At 42.7% G+C, this 19,356-nt stretch overlaps 2 protein-coding genes across 2 annotated transcripts in view; both read left to right on the forward strand.

The window, feature by feature from the left end:
- Window positions 1-5,018: 5,018 nt before the first annotated feature.
- Window positions 5,019-9,702, forward strand: sat2a.1 (spermidine/spermine N1-acetyltransferase family member 2a, tandem duplicate 1). Its single transcript, XM_012835444.3, has 6 exons — window positions 5,019-5,422; window positions 5,875-5,926; window positions 6,051-6,134; window positions 6,659-6,760; window positions 6,864-6,904; window positions 7,688-9,702. The coding sequence occupies exons 1-6, from the start codon at window positions 5,360-5,362 to the stop codon at window positions 7,859-7,861; spliced, it is 516 nt and encodes a 171-aa protein (XP_012690898.1). The 5' UTR covers window positions 5,019-5,359; the 3' UTR covers window positions 7,862-9,702.
- Window positions 9,703-11,176: 1,474 nt separating this feature from the next.
- tnfsf12 (TNF superfamily member 12) overlaps window positions 11,177-19,356 on the forward strand; it is an 8,195-nt gene continuing 15 nt past the window's right edge. The window contains exons 1-6 of the mRNA XM_012835442.3: window positions 11,177-12,292; window positions 14,603-14,684; window positions 16,607-16,663; window positions 16,754-16,777; window positions 17,162-17,289; window positions 18,076-19,356. The exon at window positions 18,076-19,356 is cut by the window's right edge and continues 15 nt beyond it. Coding sequence (XP_012690896.1) covers window positions 12,119-12,292; window positions 14,603-14,684; window positions 16,607-16,663; window positions 16,754-16,777; window positions 17,162-17,289; window positions 18,076-18,330 — 720 coding nt within the window. The 5' untranslated portion in view covers window positions 11,177-12,118 and the 3' untranslated portion in view covers window positions 18,331-19,356. The remainder of the gene's footprint in view (window positions 12,293-14,602; window positions 14,685-16,606; window positions 16,664-16,753; window positions 16,778-17,161; window positions 17,290-18,075) is intronic.

The raw sequence follows: 19,356 nt of genomic DNA on the forward strand, positions 1-19,356 counted from the left end.
AGAGGGAACTCACCCAGCCTGCACAGAGCAGTTCAGCTTTTGTTCTCACCACCACACCGGTTTCAACATTCTGTGAGTCTGGTATTCATGGGATCTATTTGAAATCAATAGTCTACTAAGCTGATGATAAATGGCTGAGTTTCAGAATGGGTTGGGAAAGCTAGTGTGAAAAGTAGTGCTTACTCCAGACCAACAAAAGCACAAACATATATAAACAATGCTGATTTGTTGACACCGTCTGAGACACTAGAGTGTCTCTATGAGGGACACTGGAATTTGAAAGACTGTTGGTAACCAACATTTGCACCTTGCTGTACGCTACATCCTCAGTTTCGTTCTGTTTGTCACATCTCACCTCTTGTAGTTTTGCTGCTTCTCTGTAATGCTGGAACATCCTGTGGCAAAGCAGTGGTGAGGGTTCTCTACCTGTCACCCCGGCAACTGGTCATGTGATCCATTCCTTTTTGCAGGTCTCCTTTACATTCATCAGACACTTTTATCCAAAGTGATTCATTTTTATCAGTAGCCTATCTGTGTTCCCCTAGAAACCAAGCAGTGACTCTGGTGTTGTTGGTACAACAAAAGCATTGATATTGTTATTGTATGTATGTATGTATTGTAGGTATGATGTATGTACACAACAATCCCAATAGTAAACTTTCCAAAACAGTCCAAGCCTTCCCTTTCCTTGGACAGCGAGTAGGCCTCACACCTACCTTTTGTTTTCACAAGCTAATATCCTCTTGTTTTTGAAGCATACAATAAAACCCCGGGCAGGTTTCAATACCTGCATACTTGAAACAGGATCATGGAGCCCCCGGACCCCTACTTGAGGGAACACAACTGCCTCTTGTATGCATAACAGCAGGGACCGCTAAGCTGGTGTGAGTTTTGGGGATGACCGCCCAAATCTGCCTTTTCATGAAAGCCTGCCTTAAAATAGCCCTGGACATTTCAGAGTAACATTTTCCATGAACAGCATGTTACAGCTTTCTTGAATGTTTTATTGAGAAGTGTTAATAAGGTCAGTTACGTAACAGTTGTTGAGTTTTATGGTGTTCTTTTAGCCACGCCACCAAATACAGTCTGGTTTTTATGATGGTGATGATGATGTTGATGGCGGTGGCAGTGGTTATGGTGACGATGTGACTAGAGGTAATGACTCCAAAATGAAGTTCTAAAAATGAACGTATCCTTTGCTGTCAGCATTTTCGCGGGCTATTTTTGACTCTCGGTTGTTTTATACACTTCTAAAATATAATCGAATAAACTATTAAAAGTAATCATTAAATGAATAACCGAGAGCAGCACATAGTGTAAGAGTGAGAGGCGGTGGGCACTGAATGAAACAACTGACAAAGGTTAAATAAGGCTGATGGCTTCCATCTGAATGTCATTATGCAAACTAAAAGCATGGTTATGGAGTCAGTAAAAAAAAGGACTTTCAAATGTCCAAATCTGTTGGAAACTTTTAAGGCCTCACATGTGGAGGTACACTGCTTGAAGCCATTTAGCACAAAGAGTAACTTGTTGCCCAAACGAACTCCTTGCTACAAACATCATGACCCACAACCGCTTTTATCTTTAAATCAGTCCACCCTTAAGAATAACAATTTAAGGGTTGTTCTATGTGGACGGATGCAATTTATGTGTATTCCTAGTTTCTTAGATTTTTGCCCTACAACAATTTAGCAAGTAGGCAACATGTTTTACCTGAATTAAATCGCTGCCGCTGCTGGTGAAGCAGCACATTATTTTGCCTTTTATTATTGAAACGTAAGTTAAGTCATCTTTGAAAGTTGCAGCCCGCGATTCGGTTTCGGTAAAGATTGGTGATATTTGTGCTCGACAGCAGGGATGTCTCTACATTATGGACCAGTGGGCCCTAACACCAGATGTCGCTGTGGAGCAGTGCACGACATGATCAATAATTTAATTTCCAGGGTAACAACAAGTAGGCTTGTTTTTATTTTTATTCGTAACTAACATTGTTATGTAAGGGATAATGTATTGTCCGGAGGTCATTATCCAAAAATAAATCCCGACGGGGCGAACAACACCCCGACGCGCAGCGGAGGGGTGTTATTTCGTCCTGAAGGGATTTATTTTTGGATAATGACCGGCGGACAATACATTATCCCGCTTATTATACGGTTACTTGCCAAAAACTATAGAAGACATTCCTCCAAAATACCTCTTTTTAATGATTAAGTTGCCGTTTCGTGATTTCCGCTAAGAAATAAATAGTTCTTCAAGCAAATAGAACTTTTAAGTTTCAGGTGTTGCGTAGCAACCCATTACTTGCTGACTTCAAATTACAATGAGTCTGTTACGTTAAATGACCGGACTACTTGCGGAATGATATGAAAGATGTGAATTAGAAGCAAAAAAAACCGTTGCCAATGACAGCGGTCAATATCTTTTCGCAGCGGTGAATATCAGGAAATATTCACCGGCGAACGTTGGGATGGCCCATTCAAATCAACGGAACTTTTTGGAACATTCTGAAGAGCCGTATAATAAGTAAGGGATAATGTATTGTCCGGAGGTCATTATCCAAAAATAAATCCCGACGGGGCGAACAACACCCCGACGCGCAGCGGAGGGGTGTTATTTCGTCCTGAAGGGATTTATTTTTGGATAATGACCGACGGACAATACATTATCCCGCTTATTATACGGTTACTTGCCAAAAACTATAGAAGACATTCCTCCAAAATACCTCTTTTTAATGATTTAGTTGCCGTTTCGTGATTTCCGCTAAGAAATAAATAGTTCTTCAAGCAAATATAACTTTTAAGTTTCAGGTGTTGCGTAGCAACCCATTACTTGCTGACTTCAAATTACAATGAGTCTGTTACGTTAAATGACCGGACTACTTGCGGAATGATATGAAAGATGTGAATTAGAAGCAAAAAAACCCGTTGCCAATGACAGCGGTCAATATCTTTTCGCAGCGGTGAATATCAGGAAATATTCACCGGCGAACGTTGGGATGGCCCATTCAAATCAACGGAACTTTTTGGAACATTCTGAAGAGCCGTATAATAAACACTTATTACATATGACAATGGTAGAACTGTCAGATACATTCCAAATACATTCCTGTAACTATTGAGTAAAGGTCAGTAACTCTCTTAGCAGTCTTCCTTCTGTGGGCAAGTGGCCTGCCCCTCAGCGTTCGTGTAACCAAGTTGGCAGTTGAAAACATTTTACGCATGTTCAACGCGCTTTCAGTATTGAGCTGAGAGGCACGATGATGTTAACCCCACAACCAATAAAAATCAACTGAATGACATACGTTGCTAACAGTATCTGCGTTGCTACACAGCTAGTCATTGTTAGTCATAATTATAACAGCTAGCCACTTCTAATTTAAGACAATATAATGAATAATTTCGACAATAAAAGTTAAATTTAGTACCTTGCCATTAGAGCAAAACAATGTATTAAACATGTAGGACCGCACCAGCCAGCGAATTTAACATCATTGTTCAAGCGGAAAACATGACACTGCCAGTGTCACTGCTAAAATCATAAACGCTATGCCAATGACCACTGTGTTTCAACGTTGAAAAGGATTAAGACATTTAAACGCAATACCATGGGGCAACAGAGATTAAATGCACTTGCTATGCTATCAATTGAAAATGAATTCAATCCCTTCCGTTCCTCTGAAACAACGTGTTGATTGGTTGGGATTGTTTATGGCTCGGTCCGATGCACTATGTTTGTTTCCCATTTACAGAGCCAGGAGTTTTACCTCAAAAACTGAAAGGACAGTTAGTGGACCGTGTAGAGTAATTCGCTGAAATTGACAAAAAGTGTAATGAATTAGAATCGCAGCGGGCTGTAGGCTATCTTTAGCTTTTGCTGATTATATTTTGGCTTAATGTGTGACTGGCCTGGAATTTCGGTCCTGTGCGTACAACTTACGCGCTCGTTTATTGATCTAATAAGAAAAGCCTTCCCACAAATGTCAATCCAGCTCAGCTCTATAAACCCCATTCGGCATCCTTGTGCTAAACGTCATCAGCGGGCCTCAGGTTGCTGATGGAAAACGCTGGAACACTTGCTGCTTGCGTGGAAGAAAGGGTCCATTAGTCAGACGCCTCCTTGGCTGAATACTTGAGCTATTTTTAAATCCGATTTTAGGGGCAGAACTGGCAATAACGGTTTCGAATGACAGAACACCACTCTCCCACTGACTTCCTCCCCACCCAATGTTTGTCCAAACGCCCGTATTGTGGTGTCTAAATATAGCCCTGCGATATTCTATTTCTGTATTAATCAACGCGTAAAAACAGTGTAGTCTACGCTGGGATCTCTGTGTTTCAACAGTAAACTGTGTTCTTACATCAGCTGGACTGGACAGAGGCTGGTTTCGGGCAGCTGCAGGTATGGTCCTAAAGGTGTGCCACATACATTTAACACTAGAAGGGCAAGACCACCGTCAAGGTCAGCAGATATATAAAAAATGCCCTACCCTCAGTGAAAACAATCATTGAATGTTTGATTCGGATCCGTTTCAAAATGTTATGGTGTCTTCATTGGACCATGCTCCACCCCTCCGCAAAGTTTCATGAAAATTGACCAGGTAGTTTTTACGTAATGCTGACAGACAAACCACCAAACGGTGCCGACAACATAAACTCCTTGCAGAGGTAATAAGTGTTGACAGATGTGTAACACAAATTCCAGATGATACAATCAATCATCGTGAATACATTTTAGGTCCAACAAAATAAATTTCCAGATATATTTCCCAAAGTCGTTGAGGGTATGATTAACAAGGTTACAGCACGATTTACAAGGTTGCATTTACGAGTCATTTCTGGCACCAACACAACACAGTATGCAGCGTGCGTCATGCAGTGTCTTTTCTTGGAAAAAGGGCAAAAGAACACTTTGTGACGTGTGAGTAGCCTATGCCTGGTGTGAGACAGAGAGCGAGACAGAAAGGGAATTGTGAGTCAGAATCCAACTCTCAAACAAAGTCAATGTGAGAAACTTGTGTTGCTGACAGAAAAAAAGAGCTGTGTTGTCCTAAATGTATTTTGTACACTCGGTATGGGGTCCATTCACATGCATAGACCCAATATCTGGTGCATTATGCTTCCTGGATTTCAAAGTAATAGCTCGTAATGAGCTGACAATTGAGCGTTTCCAGTGGCTGCCACAACACGTGGGGTTGGCGCTATTTGGTTGAGTACAATCGCTTGTGCAGCTAGCGTTATGATGTAAACGGTAGCTAGGAAGTTCCTCATACATTCGTTAATCCGCCCTGTATCGCCAAGCACAGTAACCTGCAAATAGTGGTCTACACTCTCCCCTACCGCGGCGAAAGTTGGGCGGAAACATGGACTTCACCATTCGCGCAGCTACTCTCGAGGACTGCAAAGACATCTCGCGGATGATCTTGGTAAGATACAACGGGCAATAGCACGCGGCCCTCGCTCACGCACGTGTAGAGAATCAGAGGCATGAATGACACAGCACCGATTTTATATTTGCATGGGGAGGCTGCATCACCGACACCCGCGCTATATTATCCTCTGCCATGACAATCAGAAAGCGATTATGTGTCATGTTGACATAAATGTCCGTTTTGATGTGTACATCATTTCCGTAGCTCCCGAAGACATGTGTTGTATACTGTGCTTGTACCATCACTGTCAACATTTTAATCAACTACAGGACCCGGGTTGGGTCATCCATCCCGAGGCTCGCAGAACACTGCAACTTTGTAGCATGTTGGTTAGTTAACGTGTAATCGGAAGGTAACCGTTTAAGACGCTGGAATGTATCAATGACGTGTCTCAGATCAGCTCTGTGTTATGATGGCTAACTGTGTTTTGTTGTGTTCATCCACAGGAATTGGCCGAATATGAGAAGGTCTCAGATCATGTGAAAATTACACAGAGAGGTAAATTGTTTATTTATTAGGGTATTTATGAATTTAGTCTATTCCACTTGACACTCTAGAAACACACTAGAACTGTCTGAAATACATACAATGTGTTTGAAATGTGTATGTTTTGCTGAACCAGACCTGGAGCAAGATGGGTTCTCCAAAAATCCCTTTTTCCACGGAATAATCGCAGAGGTGCCTGAACAGCACCGAAGCAAAGACGGTGAGGGAGGAGATCATCCATTGACCTCTATTTTTGAGTGCATGTTAGTCACAGGTCACCACACACCACACAGCCTTTAAACACAGCAGAGCTCGAATGGCAGAATTGATCTCTGGTGGCATCCTCGGGCTGCTGTTGTCAAAGCCGTTGTCAGGACATCAAGTACCTCAGCATCCAGAGATTACATGAGATAAAATATCATCTATTTCAATTCTGCTGTAGTGGTGTGTCTGTGAATGTATACAGGGTGTCACTGTATTAATAATGGGTGTCCTTGTATGCTTTGTGTGTGTGTGTGTGTGTGTGTGTGTGTGTGTGTGTGTGTGTGTGTGTGTGTGTGTGTGTGAGAGAGAGAGAGAGAATGTGGTCCTTAAGTGCTCCTCTTTGTGAGTGTGCGTTTGTGTGTGTATGTAATTTGTCCTGCAGCATTTACTCCTTGACTGTTTTTAGGTCATGCCAAGGAGATGACTCCACATACTTATGGCATGTGTGTGTGTGTGTGTGTGTGTGTTTGCATGCATTAGGTCACACCAAGGTGGGCTACTCCCTCTACTTCTATACATACAGCTCATGGAAAGGGAGAGCCGTGTACATGGAGGATCTGTATGTGATGCCCGAATACAGGGGTCAGTATGCATCAGCCATTGTCTTATGTAACAGACCCACATAACACCCTGATAACCTTACTTACCCCAGTTACTTAATGTATGTATTATATTTCCACTGCAGGCAAAGGCATTGGGAAGGCCTTGATGAGTAAGGTTGCACAGGTGAGTATTACTATTGACGTTGTGTAATGGTTGCCAGCGGTGCACTCCCTGACACCTTAAGAGACATGCTAGCGACAGATGCTAGCACCCATGGGTTTTAGCCTCCTTGCTAGCATGCCTGCCTCCCATGCCCAAGGTTGAGTTAAAGTTCAGCGCACAACTGTGCTTGTCTGCACAAAGCAGGTTGCATTCGGGGTGTGACCCGGATTGGGAGTGAGGTTTAAGGAGGTGAGTGTAACAGTAGCAAGTTGGTGAACTTCACTCCCTGACACCTTAACAGATGTGCTAGCGCCCATGGGTTTTAGCCTCCATGCTTGCATGCCTGCCTCCCATGTTGAGAGTTCAAATGCACAACACAGGTTACACAACACAGGTTACACTTGTGTTTTTATCATATAAACTATTCTGTTCACAAAATTAAAGAGGAATGCTTCTGCAAGGTATAATATGTAGCTGTTGAATTGAATTGATGAGTATTGGCAATACATATTGTATAATTGATAATGATAATGTATATAATCAATGATGTATCTATATTTGACAGAAATATATCTTACCCATATTTTGCACCAATTCCACTTGTTGCAATAGTTAACACTGATGTTTTATTAATGGTGTATTTCACACAACATTGTGTAATTTGCCGTTTTCGGTCCCAATGCCAGCATAAAATATCACCACTATATAACTTTGATATTGTAGTAGGAGTGTATTTCACACAGTATTAAATTAACCATATTTTGTCGTATTAATGGTAATTGTCACCCCCCTATGTCCACAAAGCTGGGAATGGCGGCTGGATGCAATCAGCTGAACTTCGCTGTCCTTGACTGGAACAAGGCTTCGCTGGACTTCTACCTCAGCCAGGGCTGCTTTGACGTGACCGCTGACATGGGCTATCACTGCATGCGCTGTGAGGGAGCGGCACTGGAGAACCTTGCACAGGGGGATTCATAAAAGCAGCGGCACCATCCCACACCCACACACACACACACACACACACACACACACACACACACACACACACAAACCATGTCTGAAACATTTCCCAACCTTTTCAGCCATTGACCATGGGTCTGAGGTAAACCCCCCTTCCTCACAGCATTGGGCAGCTTGCAGCAAAAGGCTGTTCACTGCTGATGTTCTAATCTACATTTTATGTCATAGTGTAGCACGTGCCTCTTGTCACATCTTTGCTGTTTTCCTTTGTGAGATTGATATGTAGGGATAGGAACCAAAGACTCCCTAAATGGCTCTACAGAGACAGTGAGACATAGTGTGACGGAAAATTCTGCGTGTGAGATGTGTAGTCATTTAAGTTGTGAAACTTATGGAAATTCAACAAATGGATTTCTTTTACAGCCAAATTTGCATCGTACTGTGTTCATCTCCGTGAACTAAACCGCTGTCCTGTAAGTTCCTTGATAGCGACAAAGTTTGGTCCGACTGGGGTTTAAGAGAGCTGTTCACTCAAAATGCCAATGTTGTGAAGCACAAACCACTGTGGCATAGACAGACCTTTCACAGAGGGTCCCTGGTTAGACTACATGGGCAAGTTATGAGTATAGCTTTTGTCAGACACGGTGCTGAAATGAAGTAACTGAATGCTAAAAAGCAAAAAAAAAAAAAAACTTTATAATTAATGGATTAATTCATTGTTTGTCCTGATTGACATTTGAAATGTTGCAGATGGTTTCAAACCAGTTGAGTTCTAGTATAGAAAATGTGACAATGTATATCACTGTAAATGATATCAAAGCACAAACGTGTACAGAAACAGAAAGCTCTAGTGGCCCTTTCAAACCGAGAAAGCCTGTCACCTTATGTTGTCTATGTGTGTGAGTATCAAGACCTGTGCTTGTTTAAATGTACTGTATTTGCATACTCTAGGGTCCTGTATATAAAACTGCTGGAGGACCTCTTAACAGTTGAATAAAAAAAAAATCTTTCAGGTAGAATAAGGGTGTGGGATATTTTTTAGCCGTCACAGACCGACTTACGCAAGTGTGACGGTGTCACCGAGGTGCTATGTAAGACACAGGACAAAATTGCTGTGTAGAAGCAGTCAAATCCCTCAATGCAAACATAACATGTATCTGTCGGTGGAATGTGTCTCGTGTATTACATTCTCCCCTCTTCTGCTCTCAGCAAACATTGACGAGATGTAGCGGTCCTTGTTGGATTTTGTAGCAAAAGCACAATGCTGTGGTAGCAGGAGGAGCTGCAGATGGTGACTTGATGTGACGAGAGTTTTGTGGTTGTCTGTAAAAAAATATCTGCACACTGTGTCTCCTTCTCTCAAAAATGTCTTTGTGTGAGTGAGGTTGTCTTACAGCACTCTATGGAGTCTCTGCTCTAAGCAGTGTGTAGTATAATTACATATATAATGTTGAAAAATACCTGCTCCCATGTTCCTGTTATCTACCTGAATCCTTTGCACAATTGCTGTTTTTTTTATGCTGATGTTCATGTGGGACTAAATCATCCCACACATGCATACATTTCTGTCATCAATCATTCTCTAGTACTACCTGTATACCCTATTGCACTACACACGTGTAAATAATCTCTCATTTTGTTGGGTGCAGTTGATATTTATGTGATGTGGTGTACATGTTATTACACATGTGCTGCTGTGGGTAAATTAGTCATTATTGACCTCATCAGGCTGCTAGGAGGCCTGTGGGAACACTGTGCTATATCCCCCCCCCCCCCCCCCCTTTTGTTTACTACTGTTAGGTAGAGATTCTTTTCCAAAGGAACAGGCTTTACCTTTCTGAATAAAGCATTTAATTTGACTGAGTGCTTCGGGCAATCTCTGTTCTCTGGCTATTTTAGTGTCATGTCAAAGACGTTTATTTTAGGAAATTAAGACAAGGATGGGAGAACAGGTGTTATTCAGATATTCACATCTCACAGTTGTGCCATGTGAGTTGGCCATATTACCATTTATGCTGATAATGTAAGTTTGTTAAATGCGTAGTTTGTTGTATTTTTCACCTAGGGACTCAAACACTTATATAACAGCCATAAATAATAATTGCTGTCTGTTTTTTATGCAGATAGAATATCGATAGAACCAGGCGCAGACTAGCCATTGGTTCAGGAATTTTCCCGTTGGGCCGATCAGTTTTAATTTTTTTAATTTTTATTTTTTACAATATATTATATAGCCCACAGCATTACAGACTATGGCTTTGGTGTAGCTTGTATAGATATTCAAAAGGCAGTGTTATCTGCAGCGACACGGCTGGTGCAATCTGTAATTGCAGCGAGGACTCAGTCAATTCACTGCATGTGCTGTCAAAACATGGCGAGAAAGAGGAACCTTGAGGCCAGCGTTTCAGACAATTTGGAGCGGCAGAAAAAGAAAAAGGCATTTGTTGGCGGTTATCGTAAAGTGTGAAAGAACGACAGACTTATTTCACCAGTCTGATGTACGTGATAGTGAGGAGAGTTGCGAAGAGGCAAGAGCATCAAAAAGAGTGAAGCTGTGATGTGCTAGGTGTTGTGAACTTGCTAAATGAACTTCATAAAGAGCAGAATGTTTGTGTACACTTTAAACAGATGTTTTAGTACGCTTCAACGAGTCTCACTGCATGCTCGATCATTTCCAAGAGTTAACTAGTCAGTGCAGAAATGCTAACTTGTTGTTAACTTAAGCCTGGATTTCTCTGAAGTGCTCAAAGTTTGTGGGGAAATGGTCATCGACTTAGTCTGTGAATGGGTAAAATAAACATGGAAATATGTTGAATTGATGCACCATCCCTTTTATAAAATGATGAGAATGGGCTGCTAATTCCTCTACTAGGCCTACTCATCATTATAGCCTTAAAGGCATAACATATTTTGATACCCAGCCCAGCAGTAAAAATGATGTCTGTTAAATACTCCCTTGGCCAACAATCTAAACAAACACAGGTGAACATGGCACTGGAAAAGAAAGGGAAAGGAGGGAACAGGAACCAGCACACATTCAATATTGGTATACAAATAACAGTTTTTTTGTTTATGTATTCTTTTTGTTGCCAGTCCACCCCTGGGTAGAATGTTAATCTTCGTCTTAAATATCAGGACAACATTGGACCTCTCTAACTGGGTGCAAATTATGCCAAGGAGGGGTTTTGAGAAAACTACTGCTCCATGCGTTTGTATCGGAATTGCACATCAATTATAAATTGGATAGCAGTGCCACCGTGTGGTAGGTAGTTGAACCTGTATTATAAATTCACTGTCCAGGTTCACTATACCAACAAGTGTAATCCAATCAGGTTAATTAGTGCGTCTGCACTGACTTGGTTTCCAGTCCGGGTCATTTCATGCCATTGTTCGATATTACTCAGCTTTACATTTCAAGATATCCTCTTCCAGTTATTGCAGCCTACATCAACATCTGTTCACATTCTTTACCCACAGGCATCGAGAGAAGATCAGAAACCGAGTAAGAGAGCTGGCCTAGATTCAATAACTAGATTCTTCAGAATGTTCGACACATAGGCTTTACTGCTCTCAGCATAGCTTTGTGCTAGTGAATGTTACAGAGCGATCGAAGAGAACTTGCGATTTTTGACACAGGAGGCAGGGCCAAGCTAACGCAAAAAGATACCTGGCGCTTCTGGGAGAGGGAAGTACAGCGTTTGACAGTGGTGAAGTTGTGCGTTTCCGGGCACTAGTGCTGCGTGAGGGCATTTCTACGTGCTCCCGGTTTTCATGATGCCCACGCAGACACGCGACCTCTCTGCAGATCTGTCAAGAAGCACTTTAGGAAGTGGAGTCCACGGCTGGGGCTCATACGAGGATGCAATCCTGAGAGACATCTGTGCTGCGCTTTAAACTTGCAGAAATTGCGATTTGGCTGGACTTCAGCAGGCACGCCAGTGCAGGAAAAAAAATCAATATTTAGCTTGACGTAGGCTTTGGATTCCAAGACAAACGCAATTAACATTCGTTACACTCTGAGCATTGCATTCTTCGTGCGCCTACACAACATTTGCGACTCACTACGGCGAACAGCATGTCAGTTTGCCAGCAGTTTGTAAAAAAACTGGTTGACAACATTATACCACGCAGCATCTGAATCATCTGCACTTGCTTTTAATGGACGAGAAGCGCACAATTTGGCCAGATGCATGCATACGTATGTGCGTTTGGATGAAGAAGGGGCCTCTATTTTGCAGTCTTTGAAATGGTAAATAACGATTCGCGAACACTACAATGCATCGAATTCTGCAGCGGAGAAAAATACGCAAACTTCGGTTTGTATGGGCAGCCATGGCGGTGTTCGCAATGGTGCTCGCTTTGTGCAGTGCCCTGTTTACAGTCTGGACATGGCGACAAACTAGGGACCTGTCCTTATCTTTCACAACTCTGCAAGAGCGCCTGGAGCAAGTGAGTATCAAACCATCCCAAACCAATAAATGTGCATTTAATTACATGCATTTTTGTTTTGATTTGCAGCACAGCGAAAGTACCATCATTATGCAACCCAATCAATAATTTGTATTATCCAATAAGTTTTTTTCCTCCTCTGCCTGGTCAGTGTTACGCAACCAGAGCAAGTCCACGGACGCTTTAAACGTTGTGGGGGTCGTCTACTCGCAGCGGTTCACGGAAAAATGTACAGCCCACATGTCACAACCCAGTGGCTCTTAATTTGCACAAAGTGCCGCATCGCTGCTGGGGGTGCCGCACGGCATTTTTACTGCTGACCGAAATTGCCCACATAAAGCAGCGAATGATTACTTAGCCTATTTAGTCTGCGTGTCTCCGCCAAGTGTAAACGCTTTGCTGCCAAACTCACTCCAATTTTAGCGCAATTTACTGGAAACCCTAGAATACTTGGCTCAGTTTCACGACGTGGCCAAATACGCTTTCTTAAAAAAATAGCCTCTTACGCACGTGTGTAATTATGGTTAAGTGATTTGCAACCAATAAACTGTCAACAACAGTTAAGTATATTTTGCTTACGGCATGTATTGTGGACGCTTTGTCATCCGTCCTTTAAAACTCAGAAAGAAGTCGAGAGCTGTACCGCAAAATGCTGCTTAAGGGATGACATGTACCATAGCTACACGCACCGTATGTTTATACGCCACCTACGTTTCCATTGTAGCTCACCAATTATCATTTGTACTCTCTTTAAACGCTCTCGGCAGCCTTAAAATATAATTTAATAACGGCTTATTCTTAATTTGCGGATGCCGTGTCAGTACAACGTCCCCTCAACTCTCACAAACATCAACTGAACGCATCTTTCTAAGATAACTCACAGTGCAAACGCAGAACTCAACAGGTTTCACAAAATCTGTTTATCTGACAGCCATTGAATCTAACATCACGTCTAACAAAGATCTAACCAATCAAACTACAGTCCTGGTTAAATTAGATCATGTGAGAGATTGGCTGATAACATGCAACTTTCCAAGATGTGATGACCCATCATAAAACAATCTAATTGCTTCATTGCTTCAATGGGCCGGTACCCATTTAGAGATAATGTACCTATTCAGTAGCAGCATGTAGGCAGACTATCGAGTCTGTATCAAATACAGAATGTAAGTAATGTTTATGAAAACACATGGTGGACAAAATGTGGGTGTCTTAGGCAAAAGCCACAAAATGTGATTATAGCTGAAGGTAAACAACAGGTAAATGTTATCACAACTGTAATGACCTATGCATGAATTTACGTACTGGAAAAATATTTCAGTTAACTCAACCAGAAATGCAGTTAAAACTTCTGTTTCTATTACTTTCTGGTATTAGATAGCCATTCCCTCTAGATCAGGGCTGTTAAAACAAAAAAGAAAAAGGATCATGCTTCAAATGAGGTCTATGGAACAACTTATCACTATTTTGAAATTAACTTTTAACTGTTCTCTTGATATAATGCAGATACGAACTGAATTAGACACAATAAAATGACAGATGAACTCCACTAGGAGTTTCAAAGAGACCAATCAGTTGTGCATCTGGAAGATGTTATTCCTGTTACGAAAGCTTTTGATGTAGTTAAGATGAGATGTCTAAAAATGAGAATGCAGTGGCTGTAACAACAAAACAAAAAAACAAGGCATGAACAGGTGTACAAAGGCCATAAAATGAATGATTCATGATTCAGTCCAAATGTAGTTCTTGGGGTCGGAGTTGAATTGTTCACCCAGCTGTGGTGAGCAGAGTAGAGAGAGAAATGCCCCTGCACACGTTCTTTTTCTTTTTCTGTGGAAAACAACAATGCCCCTCGTCGAGCCAAATTCCGCTGATGCTCTGAGAATGTTTGCTTGCAAGGCAGAAATTTTGCAGTGATTTTTTTTTTTTTTTTTTTACATCTCTGCTTTGCTCTCAGTCTCAACATGAGGGTTAAGACATTTCTGGAATGCGAGACTGAAAAAAAATATGCTTTAGGTGTCGCAACTGGTTCTCAAAGAGGAAGTGGTAGACTTATTAAAAGGTATGTGTGTGTGTGTGAGTGTGGTTGTTTGTGTAAATGTGTGTACCAGTGCCAAATGTGGAGAAACGGTTTGTTTATGTGGGCCACAGAAAATCTCAGCTTCGCACTTAATTGCTCCTTAGATTAGAACAGGATCTCCAACAGAACCACACTTAAAATGTCAACATCAGTGCAAGTTCAGTCTTTCCATGAATCAATTCCTCGGACGTAGTGTGTAAAAGAGTGTTCTCTCTCTCCTCGGTGCACAGGTGAACACCCAACGCAGAGAGATCGTCCAGCTCATCCTCGAGAAGAGAGAGATCCTGGAGGGCCGGAGGCTGAAGAGACAAGGTAAAGAGAGGCTGAGGATGTCACTGACGTTCACCTTCTAGTCTGACATTCAGAACTCCTTAAACTTCCACATAAGTGTTATAAACCCTCCTACTTATGTAAGAATAGTATCATGACTGACCACTAGAACACTTAGATTAGATTGTATGTATGTATAATTTGGAGGCAAACTATATAAAGTCTGTCCATTTATTTAGCTTTCGTGAATACAAAGCTAAATAATACCCGAGCAATTTATACAGAAGGTGCACAAAACATGCATTGGTGCAGTGTCACTGACTTATAATGTTACATAGTATTTATTGAATTGTACCTACTACAAGTATATGAGAATTTAACACTGATGAGTGTTCAACTTCAACACTAACACTGGCTTGGACCCGACCAGTGGCATTGCGTGTCTGTAGCCATATTTAAAGCCACAGCGGACAGAGCGGCACCCCTGGTCAACGCCAGCGGGCACAGGATTCTAAAAGCTGCCCTACAGGAAGCTGTAGGCAGCCGCTTGGGTGACTCAAAGATTATAGGTCTGGATGGGCAGGAGACGCGCGGCCAGAAAAACCGTTGGGCCCCAGGACCATCTTTCAGAGACGCCACATGGGGACTTAGAAGAAAAAAATAAATATAAAAACCTGGACGGGCCCCACCATCCCTCCATCTCTCTCTCCTTTTTCGACAGCCGTAAATAGTTTTCATGTTGTTATATTCCCTCCAATTCTCCAGCAGTGGTTTTCCTTTTCAGAGAGTGTGTGTGTGTGTGTGTGTGTGTGTGTGTGTGTGTGTGTGTGTGTGTGAGATTCTCTGATTGCATGTTAAAAACAGAGCATAATGCAGCAAGCACCTGGGGCTGGCCAGCACAGCAGAGCTACAAAAGACTGTCTAGATGGCCAGGCCAAAAAAGCCCAGATGCCTGATGGGAAAAAAAAGCGTCACGCGGACGTGGAGCCCCTGCATCTTGAGAACCGCCTGAGTCGTGTCACTCCGAGGTCGCAAGTCTGCAATCTTGATCTGATTCCGCCACTCGATAACTCAACAGCCTGCTTGTTCAAAAATAGATGGAAAAAAAGAGTCTCTTGTTTGTATGTTTGTGAAAGCAGCTGGCATTGGGTTTAGCGCTCCTGCCTTATAGGTGGTCTCTAGTGATCCACGCAGCCTCCGCCACTCTTGCCCGGCCACATATCATATCTGATCCTGCAGAGCACATAGGGCCCGACTGTCAGAAGTAGACTCGCCTCCCACGACGTGAAGACATTTAGCAGAAAACAAACCACCTCCCTCTCCAGGGACGGACCAGCAGGAGGCTTTCTCTTTTGCCCTCCATTTTTCCGGATGGATTGGGTTATTTCTTGTGTTTTTTTTTTTTTTAACAGGGGGCCACGGCCATTATTCTCACTTTCTTTCTCTTGATCTCGTCGTCTCTCTCTTTCTTGCCTGGGTTTTTTTTTTACAACCCGTTTGGGTCACGGAACAGCCAACCCGTTTGGGTCACGGAACAGCCAAACAACCTCTCTCCTTCGGTATCTTTCTCGCACTCTCATCTTTTTTTCTCATCTGTTTTTTCCCCTTTCTCTCTCTCTCTCTCTTTCCCTCTCTCTCTGTCTCTCCCCTTTGTTGACTGAAACCAGCTGGCAGGGAGAGAAGAGCTCCATGAATCCAGAGCATGAGGACGCGTGTGTGCTGGAGCTGGAAAGAACTCTTTTGCAAAAGTCATAGCACAGATCTCTGGACCATCTGGTCAAGCGATCAAGATTTTTCATCTGTTTCACGAATCACCATAGATGTCAATACACTTTTAAATGTATATGTCTCCGCCAGGGTAATCCTCTGCATGTTACCTTGGCCTCAGTCGACATCTTATCTCAGTTGAGGCATTTTTGACATTTGTTGTTTATGTTTTTCCCCCTCTTTCTTGTTTTTGCAAGCGGGGACAGGAAAAGGGAAAAATGGAGGCTTTCGAAAAGTGGCGTCCCATTTTGAAAGTAAGTGGACTGTGTAATCCTTCATTATTCTCAGTGTAAACATGCAGTGTTTATTTGGTGTTTATTTTTCTTTATCTATTTCCCTTACAGTAACCAAGACGTCCTTTCAGAGCGGTAAGTGCGATAAGTGAGTGTGATAACCATCATAAAGGCATTCTAATGCTGCTGTATGTGACAGCATTGCTCACTAATTCCTGCCAGATTTAGTCAATCTTCTCCTCACACCCCCTTCTATCAAAGTGCAAAGTACCTGCAAAACAATTGGCCGACAAGATGCCTGTCTGCTTAGACGTTCTCTGATTGGTTTATACAGTTGGTATGATGAAACAATAGTTACTATAGTTACTCACTCCAGATCTCAGTAGAGTCCCAGAGACCTTCCCAGAGCTTCTTTCAATGCTAGTAATCAGACTGTAAAGCCAACTACCGTAAGTATTAATTACAGCAGCCAGTTTGGAGATGATCTCAAGAATTGTGTGCTTTCGTGTTCTTTGGCAGTGGGTGAAGAAGGTTTCATTAAGGGATGGGAAGAGGAAACCCTCAACATGAGCAAGGCAGTGACATACAGAGCGGAGACGGGCACCTTCAAAGTGGAGCGCACTGGGGTCTACTTCCTCTACTGTCAGGTACAAGGCTATTCTGACCTGAAGTGGGCAGAGGGCTGCTTTTCTAGGGTCTTAATGTTTCCACAGCTGCAAAATTCCAAGTTCCAAGTTCCAATTCCAAATCAGTTCCAGTTCCAGTTTGACCACTGGCCTTTCTGTCTGCCTTATGCTGGAATCAGACTACACAATGTCCCTCATGATGGTCACCACGTGGGCCTGTGTCACATAGGACAGTATGGGCTGTATCCTTCAAACAGAACCTGCAAAACTAATATGTTATCTCAAGAACATTACATAAATGTAGCTAGCTACCACGTTCGCTGTATGTACACAGAAGGTCTCATGAAGTTAAACGAATATTGGGATTTGGGAATTGTATACTCTGGTGAATGAAGATACAAAGATATGTTTTAATATCAGGTGGTTTCACAATCACTATACCTGAAATGGTAAATACACCTGACAGCTGCAACAGCAGCATCCCTCTTTCTCTTCGCCGTGTTCAAATGAACGTCAGGGAGCACTCAGTCATCCTATTGGTCAATGTGGGAACGTCGTAGCTGTTGTCAAAAAATTCTGACATGCTAGCCTTTTCGTCTTAGTGTCATTAGACGTCCCAGATGCCACGTCGTCGTTCTTCCACTATGTTACACTGGGTGCTTTTTGTCCTTCCAGACGCTGGGAAGTTTTCAGCAAGTACAAAATCGGGTCAGAATCGGGCTGAATACGTGTAGTTTGATCCCGACATTATACTGCCTCTGACGATTGGTCTTTCTGTCTTCCTTGTGCTTTCTCTGTCTTGGTCAGGTGCACTTCAACGAGAATCAGAGCCAGTACGTGAAGCTGGAGGTGTCGGTCACGGGCGGCCCATCCCTGCAGTGCATCGAGGGGTACGGGACCACCCCGTCCTCTGGGTCTCATATGTTCCACTTCCTGAAGCCGTGCCAGGTGTCAGGCCTGCTGAGGCTCACCAAGGGTGCGGAGCTCCGGGCCAAGACAGCCCCCAACCTCATCCTGAAGAACAACGGCAAACACTACTTTGGGCTGTTCAAGATCAATTGAGCGGATCGGTGGAGACGTTTGACAGTGGTCGTTTAAAAGATCAACTGAAAGAGAGAGGGAGAGAGAGAGAGAGAGAGAGAGAGACAGAGGGAGAAAGAGAGAGCGAGAGAGATGGTGCAAGCCTTGTCCTGTGTCTTTAAAGAGATTAACCTTCAAAACTCTTATGCACTTACGTTTGGATTTCAGTTCCTGGAGAAGTAGGGAAGCTTTGTGGGGGAGGTATAACTCTTCCTGGTCGACTGAGTGAAAAGGCAAAGCAGGCAGTCTCCCATTTAGACATCTGCCTTCTAGGCCTCGCCAAAGTCTCTGTGCACTGTCTGCCTTTTTTTTTTAAATTTTCTATTTTTCCTGCAGAGACAGTTCCTTTTCTGGTCGGAAAGACACTTTCTAAACAGCAGCCTTTGCCTTCACCCGTAAGCCTCTAAACATACAATAACGCTGGACAGCTTGAACGGAACGAGTGATGGGATTCAAGGGGGTTGGGGTGGGGGGTGGTTGGATCTCCATGCTTCTTTGGTTGCGGATGACATCTGCTGGATGAACGGTGTGCTTCTTGTACTGTGCTGGAGCCGCAAAAAAGTGCAAGAAGTCACAATCTGTTGAGCTGAAAAGTCTTGACTGTTTTGCGGAAAGTGTGGCCTCCAGTCCATGGGTAGATCTCCTCCTACAGTCACTCAAGCCATGTTTTCTTCTTCTGATCCAAGACTCAATGAGTTATGGGCTCATAGCAACATTTCACAATGTCTGAACTTTTACCCTTTTTTTTCCCTCTTACACTTTGATTATCCGTCATCTGTGATATTGTAGTGTATTTCAAGAGACATATATTCTGTTTGTAATTTTCACGTAAAATGGATTAGCACTGTAAGAGAAGAACAAAAAGAAAGTTTTGTGATTTTGTGTACATAAGGAGGTCCTTTTGAAAGAGGATTTGCGCAGAGAATGCAAAGAACTGACACCGTCAATGCAACTTTTTCAGTATGCAATTTTATATCTTTTTCATATATTTGTTAATCAATAAAATGT

The sequence above is a fragment of the Clupea harengus genome, chromosome 18 (assembly GCF_900700415.2).
Source record: "Clupea harengus chromosome 18, Ch_v2.0.2, whole genome shotgun sequence".
Classification (NCBI taxonomy): domain Eukaryota; kingdom Metazoa; phylum Chordata; class Actinopteri; order Clupeiformes; family Clupeidae; genus Clupea; species Clupea harengus.

What these genes read in the sequence shown, in the direction of transcription:
- sat2a.1 (XM_012835444.3), top strand. Translation starts at nt 5,360, where the DNA reads ATGGACTTCACCATTCGCGCAGCTACTCTCGAGGACTGCAAAGACATC. An exon ending in ACAGCACCGAAGCAAAGACG is followed by an intron (nt 6,135 to 6,658) that starts GTGAGGGAGGAG and finishes TGCATGCATTAG; the next exon opens with GTCACACCAAGGTGGGCTAC. An exon ending in TGATGAGTAAGGTTGCACAG is followed by an intron (nt 6,905 to 7,687) that starts GTGAGTATTACT and finishes ATGTCCACAAAG; the next exon opens with CTGGGAATGGCGGCTGGATG.